The following is a 25,872-nucleotide window of genomic DNA, read 5'->3' on the forward strand; positions in this document are numbered from 1 at the left end:
TCTGTCCCTAGCAACACCACACCTAGAATTCAATTGTGCAGTCCATGATCCACTGCTCCAGAGACAGAGGGAGCAACGGTCTATTATCTTTGATATGTGACATCACACTTGGGAAATAGAAAAAGAATAGTGTCAGGAACCAGAATTACTCGAGCTGACACAGAGAGGAGCAATAGGGACGTTTCAATGTCCCCCTAGCAAGCTGCAATTTGTGACAACGACTGGGCAATAGCAGGTAAGTCTTAACAACCCCTGTAAAATGTCACAATGGTTGAATGATTCTCTAACAATCAGTCTGGGATTATGAAGAAATGGCCGCAAGCGAAGTTGTCTAGAGTAACATGTAGCCTGGTTTAGGTAAGGTCTAGGAACCACAATTACGTTCAGTCCTCTGGGCAGGACCTCAGCATTACAGTCATTGTACATTGTATGTACCGTGCTTAAAATTACAAAGAACTTAGTAATATGATCTCTGATACTACGTTACTATGCACCTACTAAAGACTGAGCAAGGTTGTTTTTGTTACTGCGCGGTCCCGTCCCATATACTTTCAACCTAAAAGGAAGAGGATATTCAAATTCTATTTATGTCATTCTCATTTCTATGAATCGATTGATTTGTGTGTGTTTGTGTGCGTATGTTGATCACAGTAGAAAGATGAACAGAACCACACCTCAGAGGAGATCATCCTCCAGGAGACAGACCTCAGTTCCATCCACACCCTCTATAGAGCCCCAGACAATTCCTCAGTCATGGGCCCTCGCCAGGACATCGTCCACCCCCGTCGACCTCCAACCTAGCCTGGGCAGAGAGGCAGAGGAGGGTGGGTATCTGGACAGACAAGATGGAGATGGAGGCCGCCCCATAGAGGACTCTCAGACTGGGGCATCGTTGGGTCAGGAGACTGATGGAAACTCCAGTACCCCAGCCACACACAACTCACCCCTCCCTAGGCAGAGACCACACCTGACAGGTAATAGCACGGTCGACCTGCTCGCTTCAATGGTATTGTTGATTGTCCTCATCTGATGTGGGTATCATTGTATGTCAAAGACGCTAAGACAATCAATCAGTAAGATGTTACATTCATTCGTCTAGCCAGAATTCATATTCTGAGTTGAGTGAATTTTTGCATCTGCAATGTTTTGGAGCCCTCCCAAGTGGCGCAGTGGTCTAAGGCTCTGCATTGCAGTGCTTGAGGCGTCACTACAGACCTGGGTTCGATCCCAGGCTGTGTTGCAGCCGGCCGCGACCGGGACGCCCATGAGGCAGCGTACAATTGGCCCAGTGTCGGCTGGGATGTCCTTGTCAACTAGCGCTCTAGCGACTCCTTGTGGTGGGCCAAGTGCATGCACGCTGACTTCGGTTGCCAGTTGTACAGTGTTTTATCCGACACATTGGTGCGGCTGGCTTCCAGGTTAAGCGAGCAGCGTGTCAAGAAGCAGTGTGGCTTGGCAGGGTCGTGTTTCGGGGGAACGCATGGCTCTCGACCTTCGACTCTGCCGAGTCCGTACGGAAGTTGCAGCGATTGGACAAGACTGTAACTACCAATTGGTTTGAAAAGGGGGTACAAAGTACAAAAAAATGATTTGTTTTGGAGATGAAGTTCATGTGTGCATAATCCTGTAAAACGGGGCGAAAATTGCACCATTCATGCTTCAACACTATGAGTCAGATTCAGAAAACTTTAATGTCATCAGAGGCAATTCATCTTGCTGCAGTCATAAAACATACAACATCTAAAAATGTAAAATAAATCGCAAAGGATATTTACGAACAAATAGGCAGGGCGTTTGCCATATTCTGAATGCCTAACCAAGCCAATCCGAGAGTCTCCCTGTAATATTATCTGTAGCACCTTATCCTTGTACTGGCATCTCACRTTMTTTTATCTCATTGTTCATCTCTCTTTGTGCCTCTTGTACACTTGTTTCTTATTATTAAGCACCACTTTCAATTATTTGGTCACCCATGCTTTGTTGTCAGGAAATATGCTCATCTGAGACAGTCCTGCCAATACTTCGATCTGTCCACAGCCCAGAACCCCACACCAGGGTACGAGTTGGCCCCTATCACCCCAGAGCTGGCCCGCTGGATCAGGCTTCGGTCACAGGACCTCAAGCTCTGCCAGAGTGACCGCCAGTGGGCCGTGGACTTGGTCAACCATCTCCGGGACAGCCTGCTGGTCTTCCTCAAGAACAGTGACGAGCAGCCCTACTTCCAGTCAGCCTCTGTGCTCAACAGTGGTTCATACTACGAGATGGTTAAGGTAACTCACACCATGAGACGGGAATTGTCTCTGGCTGGTGGCTCAATTAAAACCCATGAACACAAAATAATTACCGGCAGCAAATTATCCACATTTTCACTAAAGGTGTGTTTTTATAAACATGGATGAACCATGAGCGACTGATTAAGCAGTATCTATGAGTCAATACTGATCCTTATCTCTGACATACTGTACATAATAGGAAATATGACATGCAAACATGGAGGTCGTTGTTCTTCTTGTGTTGAATGTCAAGTGTTGCTGTTTGTAAGTCTTTTGGACTTACAAATCTGGGTCTGTCAAACCTGCCTTTTGCATTCAGTGAGTATACTTTACTGTTATTAGAATCCTGTGAACGAAACGAAATAGCATGTAAATAATACATAGTACCTATTACCATTGTGTGCCAACAGATACACAACCCAAATGAGTTTGACATGATGCTGAAGCTCCAGTCTCCTTCCCGCCTCAAAATGACTGAGCTGGACCAATACCACGGCCTGTTCTACGAAGTCGCCCTATCCCGACCGACGCGTTCCCACATACGGTCTTTCCTATTGGAAGATGGGCTCACCATCTCAGCCAGCAAGATCATAAGTGAAATGCACCGTCTGGTCCGAAAGTTTATCAGCACCTACAAAGGTGTGGTAACTGATCTATATTCACCTGATACTTTGGAAATGCAGTCATACAAGTGCTCACCTACCCATACTGTGTGTTATATACTGTATCTTGTCCAACTGGTTTATCTGTGGATGCTATGTTGTTGAGGGGTCAATATGAATCCTTGAGTCTTAGTGGTCGGTGTCCACATCTCCAGCCACCTATATATATATTAGTAATATAAACTGTTTGTCTAAATATGACATGGCACATACCTGTATGCTTTTGTGTGTTCTTTGATCAGCAGTGCCTGGAAATAGCTGCCGTTGGGTTGTGAATAAGAAGCGTCCAAACTCCCCAGCGGTGACCCTTTCCCTGTTGGAGGTGGATAATGGGAAAGAGGAACTACTTTCTGTGGATGTGGTGCCCGCCTTGGAAGTGCCCTCCTCACAGGGCTGGCCTCTGGCTGCCCGCGCCGGCCCAGATGTGAACAACTGGCTGGGGAAGAAGACCCGGCGCTCTCTCACCCACCAAACTTGCTTCTTTGTGCCCAAGAAACCACCAGGGCGTAACCTCAGTGAGGCAGCTAAAGGTGTGTGTAACATTATTGTTGTTTTTGTGCCAGAGCCATAGATGTATGTGGATAGATTTTGTCATGATTGATACAGTGAATGTGAATGATATTTGTCCTTTTATTTAAAATGATTCCCTTTTATTTGTGGCTGCTTGTCTGCTGCAGAGAGTTGGAGGATTTCCTTTTCTCACATAGAAAAGGAACTAATCAAGACTCATGGGAACAAGAGGACCTGCTGTGAGAGCTCTGCCACCAAGTGCTGCCGGTCATAATTCACTCTACTACAGCATTTACCAGCACCTGTGACTCATTTAGCCCTAATACTGAACAAATACCTTTATGTGAAGTCATCAACATCATGAACAATACCGCTCTTTCTCTCCTCCTCTTCTTTAGTAAGCAGTGCTTTAAGCTCCTCAAGTGTCTGATCGAGGGACTGAAGAAACGCTACCCTCAGGAGCTGGATGCTCTGTGCTCCTACCACGGGAAGACAGTCTTCCTACACACCCTTTCCATCAGGGCCCAGGACTCCCTGTGGACACCCCATCATCTGCCTGCCTGCTTCATGCACCTCCTAGGGGCCCTGGAGGGCCACGCGAGGAGCGGCCTGCTACCCCACTTCTTTGTCCCCACCTCCAACCTCTTCGCCGCACCGACCTTCCCACGCAAAGCTCTGGTGTTTCTGACTGAGGCTCTGGAGGAGCAGAGGAGACAGGGGCTTCCCCTTTTAATGCCCCCGGCTCCAGCCCCACCACTGGCAGTACACTCCCCCAGTAACTCCCAGCCCCAGCCATCCATTGTTGTACAGCAGACTCATGTTATCCAGTCTCCTATTATCCAGCCACCCCAAGTTATTGAGACAAAATTCTTCGTGAAAATGTTCAACATTTTTGCTTTGGTTGTGTCTTTGGTCTGTGTTGTTTGTTACCTCTGCCCATCTGTGGTAGGAAGGTAGCAGAGACAYTCCATCTACAGCAGAGGGCGCTAAAATGTTATGCAGATGTAGAGAATGGTAAGCCCTTTTTAAACAGATTTTTATTTATCTCTAAATTATGTCTTTGCTCTTAATAAACACAATGAAACATTTAGCCCAAAAGTAACATTTCTGTATTTGTATGTTAATGCTAAATCTATGCAAATTACCAAGAATATAGTAGCTATACAATATATTGTTTACTACTTCTGTCCACTACTCCAATGTACTCCATGACAAACTTTTAAATAAAATATATTATGTATKAATGAAACACTTGTCCTGCATGTATGATCCTATATGATTTATTATATTGTGTGTGTGTGCGTGTATAAAATCCTTGTGCGTTGCAGTCCTTCTATAACAGAGTTGCTGGTCTGTTTAAAAAATAATAATAATAATTTCACCTTTATTTAACCAGGTAGGCTAGTTTAGAACAAGTTCTCATTTGCAACTGCGACCTGGCCAAGATAAAGCATAGCAATTCGACACATACAACAACACAGAGTTACACATGGAATAAACAAAGCATACAGTCAATAATACAGTAGAATAAATTTAAAAAAGTCTATATACAGTGAGTGCGAATGAGGTAAGATAAGGGAGTTAAGGCAATACATAGGCCATGGTGGCGAAGTAATTACAATATAGCAATTAAACACTGGAATGGTAGATGTGCAGAAGATGAATGTGCAAGTAGAGATACTGGGGTGCAAAGGAGCAAGATAAATAAATAAATACAGTATGGGCATGAGGTAGATAGATGGGCTGTTTACAGATGGGCTATGTACAGGTGCAGTGATCTGTGAGCTGCTCTGATAGCTGGTGTTTAAAGCTAGTGAGGGAGATATGAGTCTCCAACTTCAGTGATTTTTGCAGTTCGTTCCAGTCATTGGCAGCAGAGAACTGGAAGGAAAGGCGACCAAAGGAGGAATTGGCTTTGGGGGTGACCAGTGAGATATACCTGCTGGAGCGCGTGCTATGAGTGGGTGCTGCTATGGTGACCAGTGAGCTGAGATAAGGCAGGGCTTTACCTAGCAGAGACTTGTAGATAACCTGTAGCCAGTGGGTTTGGCGATGAGTATGAAGCGAGGGCCAACCAACGAGAGCGTACAGGTCGCAGTGGTGGGTAGTATATGGGGCTTTGGTGACAAAACGGATGGCACTGTGATAGACTGCATCCAATTTGTTGAGTAGAATGTTGGAGGCTATTTTATAGATGACATCGCCGAAGTCGAGGATCGGTAGGATGGTCAGTTTTACGAGGGTATGTTTGGCAGCATGAGTGAAGGATGCTTTGTTGCGATATAGGAAGCCGATTCTAGATTTAATTTAGGATTGGAGATGCTTAATGTGAGTCTGGAAGGAGAGTTTACAGTCTAACCAGACACCTAGGTATTTGAGGTTGTCCACATATTATAAGTCAGAGCAGGTGCGGGCAGTGATCCATTGAATAGCATGCATTTCGTTTTTCTTGCATTTAAGAGCAGTTGGAGGCCACGGAAGGAGAGTTGTATGGCATTGAAGCTCGTCTGGAGGTTAGTTAACACAGTGTCCAAAGAGGGGACAGAAGTATACACAATGGTGTTGTCTGCGTAGAGGTCGATCAGAGAATCACCAGCAGCAAGAGCGACATCATTGATGTATACAGAGAAGAGAGTCGGCCCGAGAATTGAACCCTGTGGCAACCCCATAGAGACTGCCAGAGGTCCGGACAACAGGCCCTCCGATTTGACACACTGAGCTCTATCAGAGAAGTAGTTGGTAAACCAGGCGAGGCAATCATTTGAGAAACCAAGGCTGTCGAGTCTGCCAATAAGAATGTGGTGATTGACAGAGTCGAAAGCCTTGGCCAGGTCGATGAATACGGCTGCACAGTAATGTCTCTTATCGATGGCGGTTATGATGTTTTAGGTAGGACCTTCCAAAATCTGTATGGAAGGAAAGGTGATGGCAATTATTTAAATCAAAACTAATGTAATGACATAACTGAGATGGATGACTAACTGATGGATGTCCTAACTGATTACATTACAATTTCCCATATTTTTTCTTTAATAAATATTTTTGAGTTCTTGAATCTAAATATAATTATATAAGCCCAATTTAAGACTGCTAGATACAGTTTTACTGTACTTTATTATTGACTTTGTGCGCTTATGGAACCGTTCTTCAAATTCATTATGTTACGTGGGGCCTATTTATTCGAACACTTGCCTATAAATTTGCTGCGCCGGAAACGTTTCGACCTCTTCTAGTGGTTAAACATGGCGGTAAGTACAGCGTTTACACATAAAATGGCGAGTTTTCTCGGTTTACATTTTAAATCCACAATCATCAGCGTTATATGGCCAATATCTCATTGTTTTTATAGCCAGATATGACTAGGTTCATGTGCAGCATTGAAATGAAGTTGTATTACGGCCAAAATGTCATGGACCACTGATTTAATTGAATCATCAGTAAGGGCTAGCGACATAGATGTTGTATTTGAGGTCTCTCCCCGAATACATTTTTCAATGCTTTGTTAGTTACCGCAAAATAGGTAACTGGAACGTCCGTATACGAACCGTGCGAAAATATTGTAAACATTCTGTAAGAAGTAGTGACATTTGACTCCGCAACATTTTAATAGCGAACTGTCTAGCAGCCGGGGATATGCACAGGCATGTCCGTGTGGCAGGTTTTAGTGGTTAACTTAGGAAGTTAGGAAGGTAAGTAATACCTTGAATCACGTTTTTGAATGGATTTAAGTCTGTGTGAACACGTATGGCTTTTTGGGAACAGCTTAAAGATGGACTGTGTTGTCTATTGACCAGGATTTATTAGCTAACTAACTAACGTTAACAGTAGTTAGCAACATGTTGCTATTTTGCCTGCTAGCTAACTTAACCAGCCTGCATAACAGACATAAGTTTCATTATTGGCTAAGTTACATTGTGTAAATGTTAACCTTCCAGCCTCATGATATCTGTATATTTCAACAGGAACAGGGCGAGAAAAAGGAGAACCCCATGCGTGAGCTTCGCATCCGCAAGCTCTGTATGAACATCTGTGTTGGGGAGAGTGGTGACAGACTGACCCGTGCTGCTAAGGTGCTTGAGCAGCTGACAGGCCAGACGCCTGTCTTCTCCAAGGGTAGGTAAACTGTGTTTTGATTGTTTGTGCTTTTAATTTGTGGCAGGGTGTTTGAGGGTTAGTTAACACTTACTGACACATTCTATTTGTCAGTGAAATGTGTTACGCTTACAATTTGTCTTTCACCGGTCCCCCTCAGCCCGCTACACTGTGCGATCCTTCGGCATCCGCAGAAATGAAAAGATTGCTGTCCACTGCACTGTACGTGGAGCTAAGGCTGAGGAGATCCTGGAGAAGGGACTCAAGGTGCGCTTTCAATATTACTTATTTATTAGAAACACTGCAATACATTTTTAATTATATAGTTTTAATGACCTTGCACATTTCTTAATCGCCATTAATTTGTCATGGGAATGTTTCTGACACCTTTTAGGTTGGGTCTTAGTGTAGTGGTAGCCTCCAAAACATTGGCTGCTGTTCGTAGTGTTCTAGAATTATGCATACTTTTAGGGCCTCAGGTAGCCCAGCGGCTAAGGGCGTTGGGCCAGTAAACAAAAGGTAGCTGGTTTGAATCTCAGAGCCGACTAGGAGAGGTTTGTCAATTTGCCTTTGAGCAAGACCCTTAAACCCAATTTGCTCTGGAGAAGAGTGTCTGCAAAATCAAATGTTATTTGTCACACACATGGTTAGCAGCTGTTAATGTGAGTGTAGCGAAATGCTTGTGCTTCTAGTTCCGAATATGCAGTAATATCTAACAAGTAATCTAACAATTTCACAACTACCTTATACACACAAGTGTAAAGGAATGAATAAGAATATGTACATAAAAATATATGAATGAGTGATAGCCAAACAACAGCATTGGCAAAATGGTATAGAGTACAGTATATACATATGAGATGCGTAATGTAGGGTATGTGAACATTATATAAAGTGGCATTGTTTAAAGTGACAAAATTAAATGTTTTGCGTTTTCACTCATGTTCAACATCAACCAACGGTGTTTTGTCAAGGGTGTGAACTTTGTCCACATGGTTATGAATGTATTTAGTCAAATTGTTTTAAGTTGCTATATGTTTCCCTTACTAATTGGTGTAACGCATCCTTCCAKAGGTGCGTGAGTACGAGTTGAGGAAGAACAACTTCTCCGACACGGGGAACTTCGGCTTTGGCATCCAGGAACACATTGATCTCGGAATCAAGTACGACCCCAGCATCGGTATCTATGGACTGGACTTCTACGTCGTGAGTGGCTTCAAATGCTTTTTAAATAACGTTTGATTTTACACGCCTGTTGGTATACAATACTTTTTGCATGCCTTCTAATCTCAACCACCCTCTTTCTCTCCTTTCATTCTGTCAGGTCCTGGGCAGACCTGGCTTCAGCATCGCTGACAAGAAGCAGAAAACCGGTCGCATCGGTTTCAGGCACCGCATCCGCAAAGAGGAGGCCATGCGCTGGTTCCAGCAGAAGGTGAGGCTCAGTTTGAGCTATGATCTAACTGATTTTGTTTGGTTTCTCTAAGGGTGGTCAATGGTACCTGCAAATGGCTGCCGTTTATTTTTTTACATGTACTTCAGAAAAATGAATCTGACAGGTGTCTGATTTACCAGTTTACCAGTAGGATTCTGTCCCCTATTCCTAGGAGCAGTAATGCTTGAGTCTTTTAAAGCTGCAATATGTCACTTTTTGGCAACCTGACAAAGTTCACATAGAAATGTTACATCTGTCATTCTCATTGAAAGCAAGTCTGAAGTGGTAGATCTGTTCTATTTACAATATTTCTATGCTTCTTGTTGAGTTTATGTAGAATTTATATTTTGTACACCAGCTGAAAATATATTTATTTTTTGGGTCAAAGAAAATATATTTCACAGCTGTTTAGATGGTACAATGATTCTTTATGCTATACTTGTTTTGTCACGTGAACTGTTAGAATTTTTGCAATCAATAAATGGTGAGCTATAACTGCATAGCCTGTCAAACTAGCTTTGATGTATGTGTTGCCATTTGGCAGGAATGAAAGGCAGTGTGAATGCAGTTATTTGCTTGTAAGATTGCCAATACCTGCTCTAACGCTATTGGAAGAGAACTGTCAGCTGACCCTTGTTCGACATTTTTGTCACAAGACTATTGGTTGAAGATTATGGATTTGGTGTGGATTTTGACAAGTCTGCCACTTCTCCTGATTTGAGTAGACTTCTTTGCTGAGCATTGTAAGCTAATTCTTCTCTTCTTTTTCAGTATGATGGGATCATCCTCCCCGGGAAGTAAATCACCTTTGGCCTTGTTCATAACAATAAAATAAATAAATTAACTGTTTGTTCTGTGATTATTAAGTACCGGTAATGTGTTATGCATCCTATGCTGGCTTTATAGTTAAGTGAATCCAGATTTAGTTTAATTGTGCATAAATGGAGACGTAATGGGGTTACAGTAATGTGTATTAAATTGGAAGAATGGCGCTTGCTATTTTAAAGGGTAAATATTAATATGCAATGTTAGTGTTGTGGTTGAGAGCAGGCTGTATGGGTCTGTATTGCTGTTTTTGCCTCGGAAGCGTCCATTGTAAAATAAGCTATACAGGCAACAATATTTGCTCAGTTCGAGTACAGGATGGGAAATGTAACTTAATTTGTATTTAATGGCCAATATTGACGGTTGGTTGAAGTTCTACAGCTGCACTATGGAGGGCATAGTGACTGGTTGCATCACTGCCTGGTATGGCAACTGTTCAGCCTCTGACCGCAAGGCACTACAGAGGGTAGTGCGTAGGGCCCAGTACATCCCTGGGGCCAAGCATCCTGCCATCAGGACCTCTACCAGGTGGTGTCAGAAAGGCCCTAAAAATTGTCACTATCCACCCTTGTCATAGATGGTTCTCTGCTACTGCACGGCCAGCGGTACAGGAGAGTCCAGGTCCAAAGGTCACTTTCCCTCTACCTACATGTACACATTACCTTGACTAACATGTGCCTCTGCACATTGACTCTACCGGTACCCTATGTAGATAGCTTTGCTACTGTTTTATTCAGTTTATTTGAGTAATTAACACGTTAAGCATTTGACGCATGTTCCAAAAATAAGGTATGTATGCAGTACATGGTGGGTCAGTCATTGTCAAATGATGGCATTATTAATTTGTTACGAAGAATGTTGGTTTATTTTCAGTAGCTGAAGCTGGTACTAGTTGGAGGTTGTCTAGTTCAACCCACTCAGCCTCTTCACTTCAGAATGCCATTTGGAGTAAAATAAAATTGCTGTTGGTCCTGGGGACCCAAACGGTTGCACGTTTTATGTTTTTGCCCTAGCCTGAGTCCACTAAAGGTTGAAGTGAGTTGTTGCTAGGCCAAAAACTAAAATATGCACACTACAGCATCCCCAGGGCCAGCATTTGCAAACACTGGTTTCCAATGGTTTATGCCACTTGATCTGAGTTTCCCAGCTAAATATGACAAAATGGACAGACATGGTTATTTCTTGATGTGGCAGCTTGTGTATACGTTACGTGTGAGGTTAATTTAAATGAGACAATCAACATTTAGATCCAATTGGTTTTATTCAGTGAAACCACAGGGTTAGAGCCTCAGTCACCTCTGGACACAGACAGCACAATTTTCCCCTCTGTGCCAGCCTCCGCTCACCCCGGTAAGAGCAAAATCCAGGGATTTCTCCATTCAAATTAGCCTCATTAACATAAAATTGTAATGGTTGAGTCCTCAGCCCTTTTAGTCAGCCACAGCCCCTAAGTCTGCCTTGGCAGGTCTTCCCATCTTTCTTAGTTTCACTGATTCCATACCCTGGTAGCTTGTCATTGTATCACCTGGATGGAGATGGCTGAGGAGGACACTGATCGAACACAAACACGTGAGCAGGAGCTGAAATCCGTGGCCTAACTACAAAACATGACCTGAACCAAATCTCTAAAAAGAAACCCATTTAATTTTCTAATATTACCAAAAAGGTCTGCTTTATTGTTTTATGTCTTTGGTAGATGGGGATTCTGAGGCCTATGAATCTGTCTGGGTCATAGCTTGCCAGGCCATGGTCTTGCTCATACATTCTCTACCTGTTTTAGTCAGTGGATGACATTGTAAAGTTACTTTGACCTATAAAGTTGTCTCCAGCAGTCATTGCAACTCTTGTATTACATTGCACTTAAATTAACAGTATTTAAACATGTTTTTTAACTTTTCTTTTGAGCTAAACTACTTAAGACAAATATTTTAATGGGAAGAATTTTTAAAGTTTTGCTGAAAATTGTATTGCAATATTTGTCAAAAGCTTGTATGTCTCCATTTCTAACACCCAAACACACATCATTCACTCTAGTATGTACATTTGCACGCACATACACACAAACACATTTGCGTAATCATATCACAGTTCCACCTTGCTAACTGCAATACATATTTTACACATACCGCAAATGGATTGTCATTTTCACATTCATCAACCATAGGTTGATGCCTTTGGAAAGTATTCAGACACCCCCCTTTTCTAAAATAGATTAAATAAAAAATCCTCAGCAATCTACACACAATACCCCATAATTAAAGTGAAAACAGGTTTTTAGAAATTTTAGCAAATGTATCAAACCTATAAAACAGATACCTTATTTACATAAGTATTCAGACCCTTTGCTATGAGACTCGGGAGCTCAGGTGCATCCTGTTTCCATTGACCATCCTTAATGTTTCTACAACTTCATTGGAGTACACCTGTGGTAAATTCAATTGATTGGACATGATTTGAAAAGGCACACACCTGTCCATACAAGGTCCCACAGTTGACAGCGCATGCCAGAGCAAAAACCAAGCCATGAGGTCGAAGGAATTGTCTGTAGAGCTCCGAGACAGGATTGTGTCGAGGCACAGACCTGGGGGAAGGGTACCAAAAAAATGTCTGCTGCATTGAAGGTCCCCAAGAACACAGTGGCCTCCATCATTTTTAAATTGAAGACGATTGGAACCAACAAGACTCTTCCTAGAGCTGGGCACCAGGCCAAACTGAGCAATAGGGAGAGAAGGGCCTTGGTCAGGGAGGTGACCAAGAACCCGATGGTCACCCTGACAGAGATCTAGAGTTCCTCTGTGGATATGAGAGAACCTTCCAGAAGGACAACCATCTTTGCAGCACTCCACCAATCAGGCCATTCTGTTAGAGGTGCTCTTCCTCAGTAAAAGTCACATGATAGCACGCTTGGAGTTTGCCAAAAGGAACCTAAAGACTCTCAGACCATGAGAAACAAAATCCTCTGTTCTGATGAAACCAAGAGGGACCTATTTGGCCTGAATGCCAAGCGTCGCTTCTGGAGGAAACCTGACACCATCCCTATGGTGAAGCATGTTGGAGGCAGCAACATGCTGTGGGGATGTTTTTCAGCTGCAGGGACTGGGAGACTAGTCAGGATCAAGTCAACAAAGATGAATGGAGCAAAGTACAGAGAGATCCTTGATGAAAACCTGCTCCAGAGCACTGAGGACACAGGCTGGGGTAAAGGTTCACCTTCCAACAGCACAACGACCCTAAGCACACAGCCAAGACAATGCAGGAGTGGCTTTGGGACAAGTCTCTGAATGTCCTTGAGTGGCCCAGCCAGAGCCCGATCGAGACCTGAAAATAGCTGTGCAGCAACGCTCCCCATCCAACCAGACAGAGCTTGAGAGGATCTGCAAAGAAGAATGGGAGAAACTCCCCAAATACAGGTGTGCCAAGCTTGTAGCGTCATACCCAAGAAGACTCGGGGCTGTAATCACTGCCAAAGGTGCTTCAACAAACTACTGAGTAAAGGGTCTGAACACTTATGTAAATCTGATATTTCATTTTTTTTTTTTATATAAATTAGCAAAAACATTTTTTAAATAAATTAGCAAAAATGTCTAAAATCCTGTTTTTGCTTTGTCATTATGGGGTATTGTGTGTAGATTGATGATAACAAAAATGTAATCAATTTTAGAATAAGTGAATAGTTATCCCTTCCATCTTTCCTGTTGACGGCTCTGCTTCTCTATCTACAGCTCTCTGTTCCTACCTCTCCTCAACTTTTTGCTCTCTGTCACTCCTCCCTTCTATCATCCTCCCTTCGCTCTCTTCACCTCTCTTTTTCTATATCTCTCAGGCAGTGATGGGCTGTGGGACCACATGGCTCTTTCTCTGTGGCTGCTCCTCCTTGGTTGCTGGAGTGTTGTGGTGTTGTTGCCTGCGGGGGGTGTGGCGGGGTGGGAGGGTCAGGGCGCAGCAGGATACACCCACAGTGGCCTCGGGCAGATCCTCCCCCATGGACCAGCTGTCGGTTGCCGGGGTGTACTTCTGCACGGCCGCCTTGTAGCGCTTCTCGGCCTCGTTCCAGCCACCCATAAGGTACAGCTGTTCCCCCAGGGGAGACAGGCCTGCCGTGCTCACGCCCAGGGGCAGGGGGGAGGCCCGGCTCCACTCACCGTTCTCTGGGGAGAACACCTCCATGGACAGGACGTCCACACGGTCTCCGCTGGGGCCCAGCTGGCTACCACCCACCACATACACCTTCCCTCCCAGGGTGGAGGAGCAGTGCCATCCTCGGGGGCTCGCCAGGCTGGCCTTCTCACTCCATGTGTCCGTCTCAACGTTGTAGCAGGCCACGGAGCGCGAGTAGGCGCAGTTGATGTAGCCGCCGGTCACCAGGATGTCTCCGGAGGGCAGCACGGCACTGGCGTGGCAGCAACGTGGCACCTCCATGGGCGTCTTGAGCTGCCAGGTGTTGGAGGAGGGCAGGTAGCTCTCGGTGGTGGCCAGCAGGCCCTCCACGTTGCGGCCACCAATGGCATACAGGCGCCCGCCAGTGGACACCAGGCTGAAGTGGGTACGGCGCTGGCGCATGCTAGCCAGATGCAGCCAGGTGTTGAAGCGAGGGTCGTACCTGAGGAGCAAGAGATGGACAGTGATTTGTCTAAAGTGAAATTAAATCTACCCATAATCAAGGAACAGTCAAGTATGCCACATAATACTGGCTCATTATATTGACAGTATGATACATTTAAGGTGTACCTGCTGAGGGTGCTGACAGCGTGCTTGGCCTGGTTGCGTGCATCGTTCTGGTCCTCCCCTCCGGCCACGTACAGGAAGCCGTCCATCACAGCCACACACTGGTTGAAGCTCTTAGCGGGTAGCTGGGACAGGTGGCGCCAGGTAGCCACACCGTCACGTGGGTCTCTCCACAGCACCTGGAAGGGAAGCAACGTCAACAACTTAGCACTTCTCATTTTGGATAATACTGTTGAATCACGGATAATACTGTTGAATCACGGGTAATACTGCTGAATCACGGGTAATACTTTTGAATCACGGGTAATACTGGTTGAATCACGGGTAATACTGTTGAATCACGGATAATACTGTTGAATCATGGGTAATACTGTTGAATCACGGGTAATACTGGTTGAATCACGGATAATACTGTTGGAATCACGGATATTACTGTTGAATCACGGGTAATACTGTTGAATCACGGATAATACTGTTGAATCATGGATAATACTGTTGAATCACGGATAATACTGTTGAATCATGGTGATTGGTGGAGCAGAGGTATTCTAAAATGTTGGTTGACTTCTTCATCATGCGTTTGACCTCTGCCTACTGTTTAGCCCACCACCAGACCCCCACACTCACCACTCTACTCAGTGCGCGCTCGGTGACGGAGGGACGCCCCCCAACAGTCAGAAGGGTGGCCTGTCCGCCACGCACCTGCGTGCGGCGAGACTGCAGCGTGTTCTGCTGGTAGGGCAGCAGGTGGTAGTTCATGGCGTCCACCAGCAGGCGGTGGCAGTGAGGGTCCATCATCATTCTCGCCACGGGCTGGATCTCGCTGACCAGCTCACTGGCAGGGATGGTCTCGAAGCGCACGTGGGACAGCAGTTCGGCGGCGTGCACCTGACGCTTGGGGTCGAAGTCCAGCCATTTCATGGCCAACTGTGGTTGAATGAAACCAGATCTATACTTAGAATTCTGTTTGTTTTATAAATACTGCTCCCTCTCTGCCTCCTTGCTATGTCTCTCATCTCTACTGGTATTGTGTATTAATAACTATACATACAGTGAGTTATACTGACTGATTATTTCTATTCATAGTAGGATGTCACATAGTCTGGCAAGTGTCTGTGTACTAAGGTCATGTGGCTATATCATGTCCTTAACAGCTGGTCTGAGGCTGGATTTAGGTTGAGCTCAAAATGGCTGCAGTTGGGGGTAGGGAACGAGGAGACCTGATCCTAGGTCAGTTATTACAGGCAGAAAAAGTAGGGTTAAAGCATGGTGAGCGGACCTGAAAGGCGGTGACTTCAGATGGCAGCAGCAGGCTGTCCTCCTGGAGGAAGGCTGTGATCTGTTCCAGGGTCAGCTGGTTGAACAGGGGCGTCTCCGTGAACGCGACAAAGTTCTCCAGCACAAAGCGGCGGGCCGCGTCGCGCACGGGAATCAGGCCGTAGGCAGTGGCGATGTTCCACACGTACACGCACGTCAGCACGTTCATCTCGGCCAGCAGGAAGTCCATGCACATCTGGAGCAACTGGGGGATCTGGAGGGTGGCAGCAGCTGACACAGTGCAGCCGATGGTGTACAGGGACATGTGGACGCGGCCCAGGTAGGCAAATGTGATCACATTGGCCAGGCCTGGGAATAAGTGGACAACATCATCGCTTTATTCATGTGTTTTTGTCTATTAATGCAGACTTTGAGAAATATTTGGACTGAACACAGTCCTGAAGTTCCCAAACAAGACTCTTGCTGCTGCCTCTAATAGATAATAGATAGATTATAGATACCTCTAATAGATAGCAGCTATATGTTAGGCGGGTTAGTGTGAAACCTACCGAGGGGGGAGAGTGAAGGTAACTCTAGACGCTTCATTTCGGGGTCCTTGGCCAGGATCTCCCTGAAGTACCGGCTGACGGAAGAAATGACCAGCTTGTGCACGTCGAAGGCCTTGGTCTTACAGGCTAGCTCCAGGTCGGTGAGGAATCGCTCCTGGCGCATGCGGCTCAGCTCCTCCAGCAGGGCATTGCCGTGGAGGGGGCGGGTCACCTCACAGCCCAGGCCCAGGCCCTTCTCTCCGGGCTTGATGACGGGAGGGGGCAGGGGGAGGTTGAAATGGTTAAGCTGTACGATGTCCAGTGCGGCCATCTCCTCGATCTTCTTCACACCTTCCACCACCACCACTCCTCCTGCCATCTGTGTGGTGACAGTGGTTACCTGGGAGACGACTGGCTCCGTGGTAATCTTCTTTGTACGATTGGCCTTCTTCTTGGGGGCCATGGCGACGGTTACTGTGACAGTAGGGTTTTAAAGGTTTTGGTTCTTGAGTGCTGACTGAAGCACTGAGGGATGAGGACTCTTACTCACTTGCTGACGGACCAACTAATCAACAAACTGACAAAACGGGCTCTTTACMGACTGTGATAAGGTGGACTTTCTTTACTGACGAACACAACCGCTGAAACACTGAAGAACAGACAGACGGATTAAACTGGCTGGTGAGTTAACTATGTATTCCTACTGCTGACAGAAGGGGATCGAAGAGGACAGATTGACAGACACGGTGGGTTGGTTGGTTTCAGTGAGACAGCACACAGGACCTGAAAAAAAAGAGAAAAAGCACTAAGTATCACATCAGAGAAAAAGACCATGGCAACACAATAACAACATACTATATACTCTTTAAAAAAGAGGGGGATGTGATTGACAGGTGCGGGTGTTTGGGGGGGGCTTCCGGCTTCCAGAAATCCAGTGTCAGGTTCATGGTTTATAGCAGCCCGATGTGCTTGTATTCATACTCACACACCGACTCCCAGTGTATTTCAGCAGCAGAACAAATGGGAATCTAATTCATGTTTTAAATGACCCTATAGAACAACTTGAGAAATACGAGGGGAGTTTTCCTGAGGTAAGTTTAGTCACTCTATGTAAGGCTCTGCTTAAATTAGCCAACTTCTCTTGGAACCGTAGATTGTTGTACTACTAAGCACATTTGAAAAATATGACTCTCTATTTATATTCCCTTAGTTTCCTCTGACTGTTTTAGTAGTTTTGAATTTGAAATTCTGTATAAAAGTTGGTTGTACATACTGTGTATACATGTTTCTAACAAAAAAAATGTAAACTCAATTTCAAAGTGTCTCACTCATCACAGCAAATTAAGCAACACATACCTGGAAAAATACACACATCTCGCTAGCTCAAAACATCCAAATCAAATGTATTTAGAAAGCTATTTTTACATCAGCAGATGTCACAAAGTACTTATACAGAAACCCAGCCTTAAACTCCAAATAGCAAGCAATGCAGATATAGAAGCATGGTGGCTAGGAAAAAACTCCCTAGAAACGTAGGAACATAGGAAGAAACCTAGAGAGGAACCAGGCTCTGAGGGGTGGCCAGTCCTCTTCTGGCTGTGCTGGGTGGAGATTATGGCACATTCAATCACAGACACACAAGATATGCTCATGTCACCTAAAAACACACTAAGGGCAAAGCAAGCATGACAGCGTCCCTGTTGCTTGAATTATTACCCAGTATACCCCCTCTCTGATTCCTCATCATACCCTCCCAGTGATTTGACTCACTACACCAAAATAACCTTAATTTAGCACTTATCACTTTGTAAACAAAGTGCTGTGGCTGTGGCCTTCATCGACATAAAACTCTGATCTCTATGGTGGCCTTGCCTCCCTGTTACAGGATACAGTCCAGGCCCAGTTACCATTGACACCTGAGCAATTCACCCCATTCACTCTGACAACAAGACAGGCAGGGACAAATACAATCACTTTAGTGACTGTAACAGATCCTTTGTATTCAGAGGCAATACAAAAAGGATCACAGGCAATTAAAAGGATCATAGGAGGAACAATGCAATCATGACTCGCCCTTTGATTACAAAGGTACGGGATCATTATCATCAACATTAAAGGACCAAAACCTGGAAATGCTTCTGCTACTCTTATTTTTTTTAAACTCTTATCTATCCTGATGCCTAGTCACATGCCTTACCCTGCCTTCATGTACATATCTACCTCAAATACCTCGTACTTCTGCACATTGATCTGGTACTTGTACTCCCTGTATAAAGCTTAATTCTTGTGTATTTTATTCCCTGTGTTATTAATATTTTTAACTATGCATGGTTGGGAAAGTAAGTTTGTATTTCACAGTAAAGTCTACAACTTTTGTATTCGGCGCATGTGACAAATAAAATGTAACTTAATTTGATTTGTTGTGATGGAATTGACCCCTGAGTGTTCTACTCTGGGCAAAGAGTCTCATTTTGATTCATGCCTCTTAGTTATTTTTTTCTCCCATTAAACTGCTGAGAAATATCACAAGGTATGTAAAAAGCATGTTGAATTTCTGTTTCTATTTGTACATGTTTGTGTGAAAGGACATTTTGCTCTCTCTCAAAAACCAAATCAGATGTTTCACTCCATGCTGCTGATGTTCTCAATAAACAGAATATATTTCCATGGTTAGAGCCAGAGTATAACAGTATGTCAGAGTCCACCACGTGTGTTATGAAAAGACATACAAGGGGATCCTGCCGGAAATTAACTCTCAGCCAACGCTATTTATGTCCAGACTGTTGTTTAAAGATCACCCGCAGAAACAGTGGATATATGGGTCACCTTGACCTATTAAAATGGTYTACATCTCCTCAATGTACTATGATATATTTAGTACCAGTTTTAAGTGACAGGCTTAGGCATTTCATTTAATAAATAGATGMGGTGCTATTGTTGGTTCCRTTGATGACGTCTGATTTTGTGARATTGTTGTGTCTATTTGCCATGGGGCGCAAAGTATGGGGGATGACACAGCAGCTGTGACTCCCACCAACCTTGGTTCCTGATATTTGTGAGGGTTATGTGCTATGTGAAGGTTCTTTTCATTTGAGGTCATCCCATCACATAGGGATGACATCAAGCTACACCGGTAGAATTTTGCTGAATATTCTAAGGCCTTTGTAAATGGCTTCCTTTGGTGGTCAGGTTCTTGCACACCAGGAGAGAAGATCTAAGAAAGTGATCTCAGAGATATCAGGTACTTCCTTAAGCAGCCTAAACTTGCTTCGTTGACGTTTCAAGGTGGATGCTTATCTTCACTTGCACTTTTCTCAATGCCTGGCCGGTGAACAARTTAGGTCAAACTCTCAGGGATCTCTTTCCCCCATCATTCCAATAGCTCTCATCTCTGGACCAGCTATAGGTCAGTAACGGTAGGCTATAATTTTGGTACCCAGAACAAATCTTATGTAAGGGGTGYCCTTTCGTCTCTGGCCATCTACTCGATTTTGTAAAGTCTGTTACTACTAGTAGTAGTGGTATAGTACATCACTGGTGACTGCTGTTTCATCTCTTTGGGGGGGGGGCGACAGACAGTTCTAATTCCTGATTCTACGGTTGCGACATCCTCCTAGGTGGCTCCTCACACCCTCCCTTTGGACTGTAACTAACTCCAGCTGTGTCAGCTCTCTTTCATATGACACCAGCAACAGCTGCTGTCCTGTCCCCGTCTCCATGTGGGGGAAACACAGCTCAGTCACAGGCATCGTTCACTGGACTGACCGGGGCTATTTTAAAACACAAAGTTCAGAGAAAAATTCTACGAGATAGTTGAGGTCTGAGGCAGAGTTTATTGTTGGGAGGATGTGGTGTCAGCTACTTCTCAAATGTGTATTGGAGTGTGCAGAGCCGGCCCTAGCTACTAAGCGATAGCTTGGGGCCCGACCAAAAGAAATCAGGCCGGGTCTCAACTTACTGTTGAGAGTTAGAATAGTTGAACACACAAGGTGCAATTTCTAAATTGGATTGTGCATCAGCAGTTTTTCTCTTGTTATGTCAGCTACTGACAGTCACTCAATTGGCCCATGTCAGCCACAATTGTTTAGATTGGTAAATTAGTCTAGCCAGCTATCTGAACTTGTAGTAATCATGGTCGAATTACTGACCGGGCACACTAGGGGTCATGTAAAAATGTTCTTCATCTGCCAATCCGGACTCGTGCGTCAAGATTGCAAAGACTCGGCTCTACTTTTTCAATTGAAAGTATTTTTCCCACATTTAGTTACGTAACAGCCTWATTCTAAAATGGATTAAATAAATAAAAATCCTCATCAATCTACACACAATACCCCATAATGACAAAGCGAAAACAGAAATACCTTATTGTCACAAATCKCTCCAGACTTTCATTACMCACACCTGTCGCCTATTCCCACTGATTAGTACTTGTATGTACTGTCCTGAATCATTTATACCAGCGTGACACTTATWTACATACCAGTCAAAAGTTTGAACCCACCTATTCATTAAAGGATTTTTCTTTATTTTTAATATTTTCTACATTGTAGAATAATAGTGAAGACATGAAAACTCTGAAATAACACATATGGAATCATAAGGTAACCAAAAAAGTGTCAGAAGATTTTAGATTCTTCAAAGTAGCCACCCTTTGCCTTGATAACAGCTTTGCACACCCTTGGTATTCTCTCAACCAGCTTCACCTGGAGTGCTTTTCCAACAGTCTTGAAGGAGTTCCCACATATGCTGAGCACTTGTTGGCTGCTTTTCCTTCACTCTGCGGTCCAACTCATCCCAAACATTTCAATTGGGTTGAGGTCAGGTGATTCACGCAGTCTCCTCTGAACAGTTGATGTTGAGATGTGTCTGTTACTTGAACTCTGTGAAGCATTTATTTGGGCTGCAATCTGAGGTGCAGTTAACTCTAGTGAACTTATCCTCTGCAACACAGGTAACTCTGGGTCTTCCTTTCCTGTGGCGGTCCTCATGAGTGCCAGTTTCCTCATAGCGCTTGATGGTTTTTGCGACTGCACTTGAATACATTTTTTTTGGATCGAATGACCTTCATGTTTTAAAGTAATGATGGACTGTCGTTTCTCTTTGTTTATTTGAGCTGTTCTTGCCGTAATATGGTCTTTTACAAAATAAAATCTTCTGTATACCACCCCTACCTTGTCATAACACAACTGATTGGCTTAAACACATTAAGAAGGAAATAAATTCCACAAATTAACTTTTAACAAGGCACACTTGTTAATTGAAATGCATCCTCATGAAGCTGGTTGAGAAAWTGCCAAGGATGTGCAAAACTGTCATCAAGGCAAAGGGTGGCAACTTTGAATAATCTCAAATATATTTTGATTTGTTTAACACGTTTTTGGTTACTACATGATTCCATATGTGTTATTTCATAGTTTTGATGTGTTCACTATTATTGTACAATGTAGAAAATAGTAAAAAATWAAGAAAAACCCTTGAATGAGACTTGAAATTGAGCTTAGGTGCATCCTGTTTCCATTGATCATCCTTGAGATGTTTCTTGATTGGAGTCTGCTTGTGGTAAATTCAATTGATTGGACAAGATTTGGAAAGGCACACACCTGTCTATATAAGGTCCCACAACTAACAGTGCATGTCAGAGTATAAACAAGGCCATGAAGTCGAAGGAATTGTCCATAGAGCTCCAAGACAGGATTGTGTCGAGGCACAGATCTGGGGAAGGGTACCAAAAAATGTCTGCAGCATTGAAGGTCCCCAAGAACACAGTGGCCTCCATCATTCTTAAATGGAAGAAGTTTGGAACCACCAAGACTCTTCGTAGAGCTGGCCGCCTGGCCAAACTGAGCAATCTGGGAGAAGGGCCATGGTCAGGGAGGTGACCAAGAACACGATGGTCACTCTGACAGAGTTCCTCTGTGGAGAAGAGAGAAACTTACAGAAGGACAATCATCTCTGCAGCATTCCACCAATCATGTCATGCCTGCRCCCGCTCCCCCTCTCTGGCGCTRGAGSGCGCCAGGCGGCCCATRATTACGCACAKCTGTCACCATTGTTACGCGCAACAGCGCTTCTTGCTTCTCGTCTCCCCGCGTCTGTCCTCACAAATCAGGCCTTTGTGGTAGAGTGGCCAGACAGATTCCACTCCTCAGTAAAAGCCACATGACAGRCAGCTTGGAGTTTACCAAAGGCACKTAAAGGAGTCTCAGATCATGAGAAACAAGATTCTCTGGTCTGATGAAACCAAGATTGAACTCTTTGGCCTGAATGCCAAGCGTCAAGTCTGGAGGAAACCTGTTACCATCCTTACGGTGAAGCATGGTGGTGGCAGCATCATGCTGTGGGGATGTTTTTCAGTGGCAGGGACTGGGAGACTAGTCAGGATCGAGGGAGAGATGAACGGAGCAAAGTACAGAGATCCTTGATGAAAACCTGATCCAGAGCGCTCAGCACCTCAGACTGGGGCGAAGGTTCACCTTCGAACAGGACAACYACCTTAAGCTCACAGTTAAGAAAATAGAGGAGTGTTTTTGGGATAAGTCACTGAATGGCCTTGAGTGGCCCAGCCAGAGCCCGGACTTGAACCTGATCGAACATCTCTGGAGAGACCTGAAAATAGCAGTGCAGCGACGCTCCCCATCCAACCTGACAGAGCTTGAGAMGATCTGCAGACAAGAAGGGGAGAAACTCCCCAAATACAGGTGTGCCAAGCTTGTAGCGTCATACCCAAGAAGACTTGAGGCTGTAATCACTGCCAAAGGTACTTCAACAAAGTACTGAGTAAAGGGTCTGAATACTTATGTAAATGTGATATTTAAGTTTATTTTTTTAAATAAAAAACAATTTAATCAATTTTAGAACACGGCTGTAACGTAACCAAATGMGGAAAGAGGAAATGTGGAAAGGGTCAAGGGGTCTGATTACTTTCTGAATGCACTSTATTCAGGGTCATCACACAGCTGGGGAAGGACTTCTACTTCATCGCAGAAGTTATGTTCTGTGAGGTAAGGAAATGTGGTATTGGATGTTTTTGTGTATTATAAGTGTACATTTTTCAGTCAATGCACCATCTCTGTGTGCATTCTTATGTTACAGGTCACAGTGTGGATTATGCAGAAGCATGAGGGGTTTAGTTTGGCAAAGCTGTACTTAGTTATCCTCACACATATTGCCTCCCCATAACTTTTTTAAATGTTATTTCACTATTTGGTTGCATCTGCATGTTCATTTGAGAGGCMAAGCGGGCCATATCGGAGCTAGCCAACATTCTCTGCCTTGTCCGATGTACTGTACATCGTGTTCAACTGTAATCATCCTTTGTGTGGTTAGGTAGGTTCAACCTAAAATGTATTGTTCCTCTATTGTATTGAAGTCCAGGTATCTTGATATGTATCGAATTGTCTTGAAAGGGAAAGATGCACATCCCTATTGACATGTATGGTTTTTATTTTGTATATATGCAATGCCACCGTCATATTGAAACACCAGCACACCATTCTTACAGTATGTCTCGCTCATCATGTCACGTAAATCTCGTAAATGTGTTATAGTTGCACATAGGATTTCATAACTGTTTTGTTTTCTTAAAATATAGCCTATATTTCTTATTGTCCTCTTACTGTTTAGGGGTCTACTTCTTGTTACTTTGTTAGCACTTAGCTCAAAGTGGCCTACGGGTTTGTTTACTTATATAATAATAAAGTCAGACACGCAGTGTATACTCTAATCATTTAATGCACATGTATCAAACTCATTCCACGGAGGGCTGAGTGTCTGCGTGTTTTCGGCCTAACCCCTGGCCTAGTGTCTGCAGGTTTTAGTTTTTTCCTTTCAATTAAGATGTAGACAACCAGGTATAATAAGTACAAGGAAGGAGCGAAAACCCACAGACACTCAGCCTTCCATGGAATGAGTTTGCCACGTGCACTAGGCCCTCAATGGAATGAGTTTGCCACATGCTCTAGGCCCTCCATGGAATGAGTTTGCCACGTGCACTAGGCCCTCCATGGAATGAGTTTGCCATGTGCTCTAGGCCCTCCATGGAATGAGTTTGCCATGTGCTCTAGGCCCTCCATGGAATGAGTTTGACACCCCTGCTTAAATGGAAAGAACCTACATTTCAGCACCTTTTTCAGGGAGGGTTGAGGAACCCACATTGGCTGCTTTTACACAGGCAGCCCATTTCTGATTATTTTCCTACTAATTGGTCTTTTGCCCAATTATTGTTTATGGCTATAGTTCAGAATTGGGCACCTGTGTAAAAACAGCCATAGTGCTGAACCTTGGTTAATTCTATTACCCTAAATGGTTGGAAGTATACAGAAATGTATTACTTTATTTTTGTAGGTCAGCATCTCAATTTGGTGGTGGGGGGGTGGGGGGGGGGGCATATCTATTCATTGTATTTGTTTTCCAAAGTGTCAAACACCTGCTATACGATAGCAGATCACTGAGACGTGACTTGTTCATACAGGTTTTACAACTAAATATTTTGGTCTGGTATCTGCCAGGAGGGACGATGATAGTTTTCTTTTGGATAGCCTGTAATGTCTCTTCCCTTTATACAAGGAAACAAAATCTGTCCGCTCAAATATTTCACTGTCATTTTCTGTTATCAACCTACGGATTAAGCATATGGCCATACATGACATCAAGGACTTGTTTTCTCCTTGGCAATATTCTGGCGACAAACTTGGAAGACACACTTGAGTCTTCAGTTCCACATTARGACAGTAGAGCTCAACCAWGTGACAAATGACAGCAAAAACAGATGCTTTTGGAGAAATTGCAGTACCATGGGTTAGTTATATAAATCTTTGGTAGTTCATTTGGCTTTACCACAAATTAGCATTGCATTTTTTCCCCCTTTTTTTCCCCCCTTTATTTAATTAACCAGGTAGGCTAGTTGAGAACAAGTTCTCATTTACAACTGCGACCTGGCCAAGATAAAGCATAGCAGTGTGAACAGACAACAACACAGAGTTACACATGGAGTAAACAATAAACAAGTCAATAACACAGTAGGAAAAAAAACAAAATGAGTCTATATACATTGTGTGCAAAAGGCATGAGGTAGGCAATAAATAGGCCATAGGAGCGAATAATTACAATTTAGCAGATTAACACTGGAGTGATAAATCATCAGATGATCATGAGTAAGTAGWGATACTGGTGTGCAAAAGAGCAGAAAAATAAATAAATAAAAACAGTAWGGMGATGAGGTAGGTAAATTGGGTGGGTTGTTTACAGATGGACTATGTACAGCTGCAGCGATCGGTTAGCTGCTCAGATAGCAGATGTTTAAAGTTGGTGAGGGAAATAAAAGTATCCACTTCAGCGATTTTTGCAGTTCGTTCCAGTCACAGGCAGCAGAGAACTGGAAGGACAGGCGGCCAAATAAGGTGTTGGCTTTTGGGATGATCAGTGAGATATACCTGCTGGAGCGCGTGCTACGGGTGGGTGTTGATATCGTGACCAGTGAACTGAGATAAGGCGGAGCTTTACCTAGCATGGACTTATAGATGACCTGGAGCCAGTGCGTCTGGCGA

At 44.0% G+C, this 25,872-nt stretch overlaps 3 protein-coding genes across 5 annotated transcripts in view; 2 read left to right on the forward strand and 1 right to left on the reverse strand.

Annotated features, from left to right (window-relative positions):
* Positions 1 to 28: 28 nt before the first annotated feature.
* LOC111955989 (cyclic GMP-AMP synthase) lies at positions 29 to 4,686 on the forward strand. Of its 2 annotated transcripts, none has more exons than XM_023976394.3 (7): positions 29 to 235; positions 652 to 974; positions 2,038 to 2,270; positions 2,684 to 2,912; positions 3,178 to 3,465; positions 3,613 to 3,712; positions 3,844 to 4,686. In XM_023976394.3, exons 2-7 carry the CDS (start codon positions 659 to 661, stop codon positions 4,400 to 4,402), a joined length of 1,725 nt encoding a protein of 574 aa, XP_023832162.1. In that variant the 5' UTR covers positions 29 to 235; positions 652 to 658; the 3' UTR covers positions 4,403 to 4,686. The 2 variants fall into 2 exon arrangements, with proteins under 2 accessions (XP_023832162.1, XP_023832163.1); XM_023976395.3 differs by having other exon boundaries at positions 3,181 to 3,465.
* Positions 4,687 to 6,613: 1,927 nt separating this feature from the next.
* Positions 6,614 to 9,816, forward strand: LOC111956009 (large ribosomal subunit protein uL5). 2 transcript variants are annotated; one of them, XM_070436445.1, is made up of 6 exons: positions 6,614 to 6,693; positions 7,408 to 7,558; positions 7,698 to 7,804; positions 8,612 to 8,743; positions 8,862 to 8,972; positions 9,744 to 9,816. In XM_070436445.1, exons 1-6 carry the CDS (start codon positions 6,688 to 6,690, stop codon positions 9,771 to 9,773), a joined length of 537 nt encoding a protein of 178 aa, XP_070292546.1. In that variant the 5' UTR covers positions 6,614 to 6,687; the 3' UTR covers positions 9,774 to 9,816. The 2 variants fall into 2 exon arrangements, with proteins under 2 accessions (XP_070292546.1, XP_023832191.1); XM_023976423.1 differs by having other exon boundaries at positions 6,655 to 6,720.
* Positions 9,817 to 13,217: 3,401 nt separating this feature from the next.
* The window catches only part of klhl43 (kelch-like family member 43), a 24,766-nt gene continuing 12,111 nt past the window's right edge, over positions 13,218 to 25,872 (reverse strand). Inside the window, exons 2-6 of the mRNA XM_023976389.3 lie at positions 16,349 to 17,110; positions 15,802 to 16,148; positions 15,150 to 15,449; positions 14,526 to 14,701; positions 13,218 to 14,397 (exon numbers count right to left, since the gene is read on the reverse strand). Of these exons, the coding sequence (XP_023832157.1) occupies positions 13,617 to 14,397; positions 14,526 to 14,701; positions 15,150 to 15,449; positions 15,802 to 16,148; positions 16,349 to 16,790 (2,046 nt within the window). The 5' untranslated portion in view covers positions 16,791 to 17,110 and the 3' untranslated portion in view covers positions 13,218 to 13,616. The remainder of the gene's footprint in view (positions 14,398 to 14,525; positions 14,702 to 15,149; positions 15,450 to 15,801; positions 16,149 to 16,348; positions 17,111 to 25,872) is intronic.

The sequence above is a fragment of the Salvelinus sp. IW2-2015 genome, linkage group LG31, assembly GCF_002910315.2.
Source record: "Salvelinus sp. IW2-2015 linkage group LG31, ASM291031v2, whole genome shotgun sequence".
NCBI lineage: Eukaryota > Metazoa > Chordata > Actinopteri > Salmoniformes > Salmonidae > Salvelinus > Salvelinus sp. IW2-2015.

Bases quoted from the DNA above. Each gene is read 5' to 3' on its own strand.
- LOC111955989 (XM_023976394.3), top strand. From the start codon at position 659: ATGAACAGAACCACACCTCAGAGGAGATCATCCTCCAGGAGACAGACC. The intron at 2,271-2,683 runs GTAACTCACACC...GTGTGCCAACAG, and splicing joins CATACTACGAGATGGTTAAG to ATACACAACCCAAATGAGTT. The intron at 3,713-3,843 runs GTCATAATTCAC...CCTCTTCTTTAG, and splicing joins TCTGCCACCAAGTGCTGCCG to TAAGCAGTGCTTTAAGCTCC.
- LOC111956009 (XM_023976423.1), top strand. From the start codon at position 6,688: ATGGCGGTAAGTACAGCGTTTACACATAAAATG. The intron at 7,559-7,697 runs GTAGGTAAACTG...GGTCCCCCTCAG, and splicing joins GACGCCTGTCTTCTCCAAGG to CCCGCTACACTGTGCGATCC. The intron at 8,744-8,861 runs GTGAGTGGCTTC...TCATTCTGTCAG, and splicing joins ATGGACTGGACTTCTACGTC to GTCCTGGGCAGACCTGGCTT.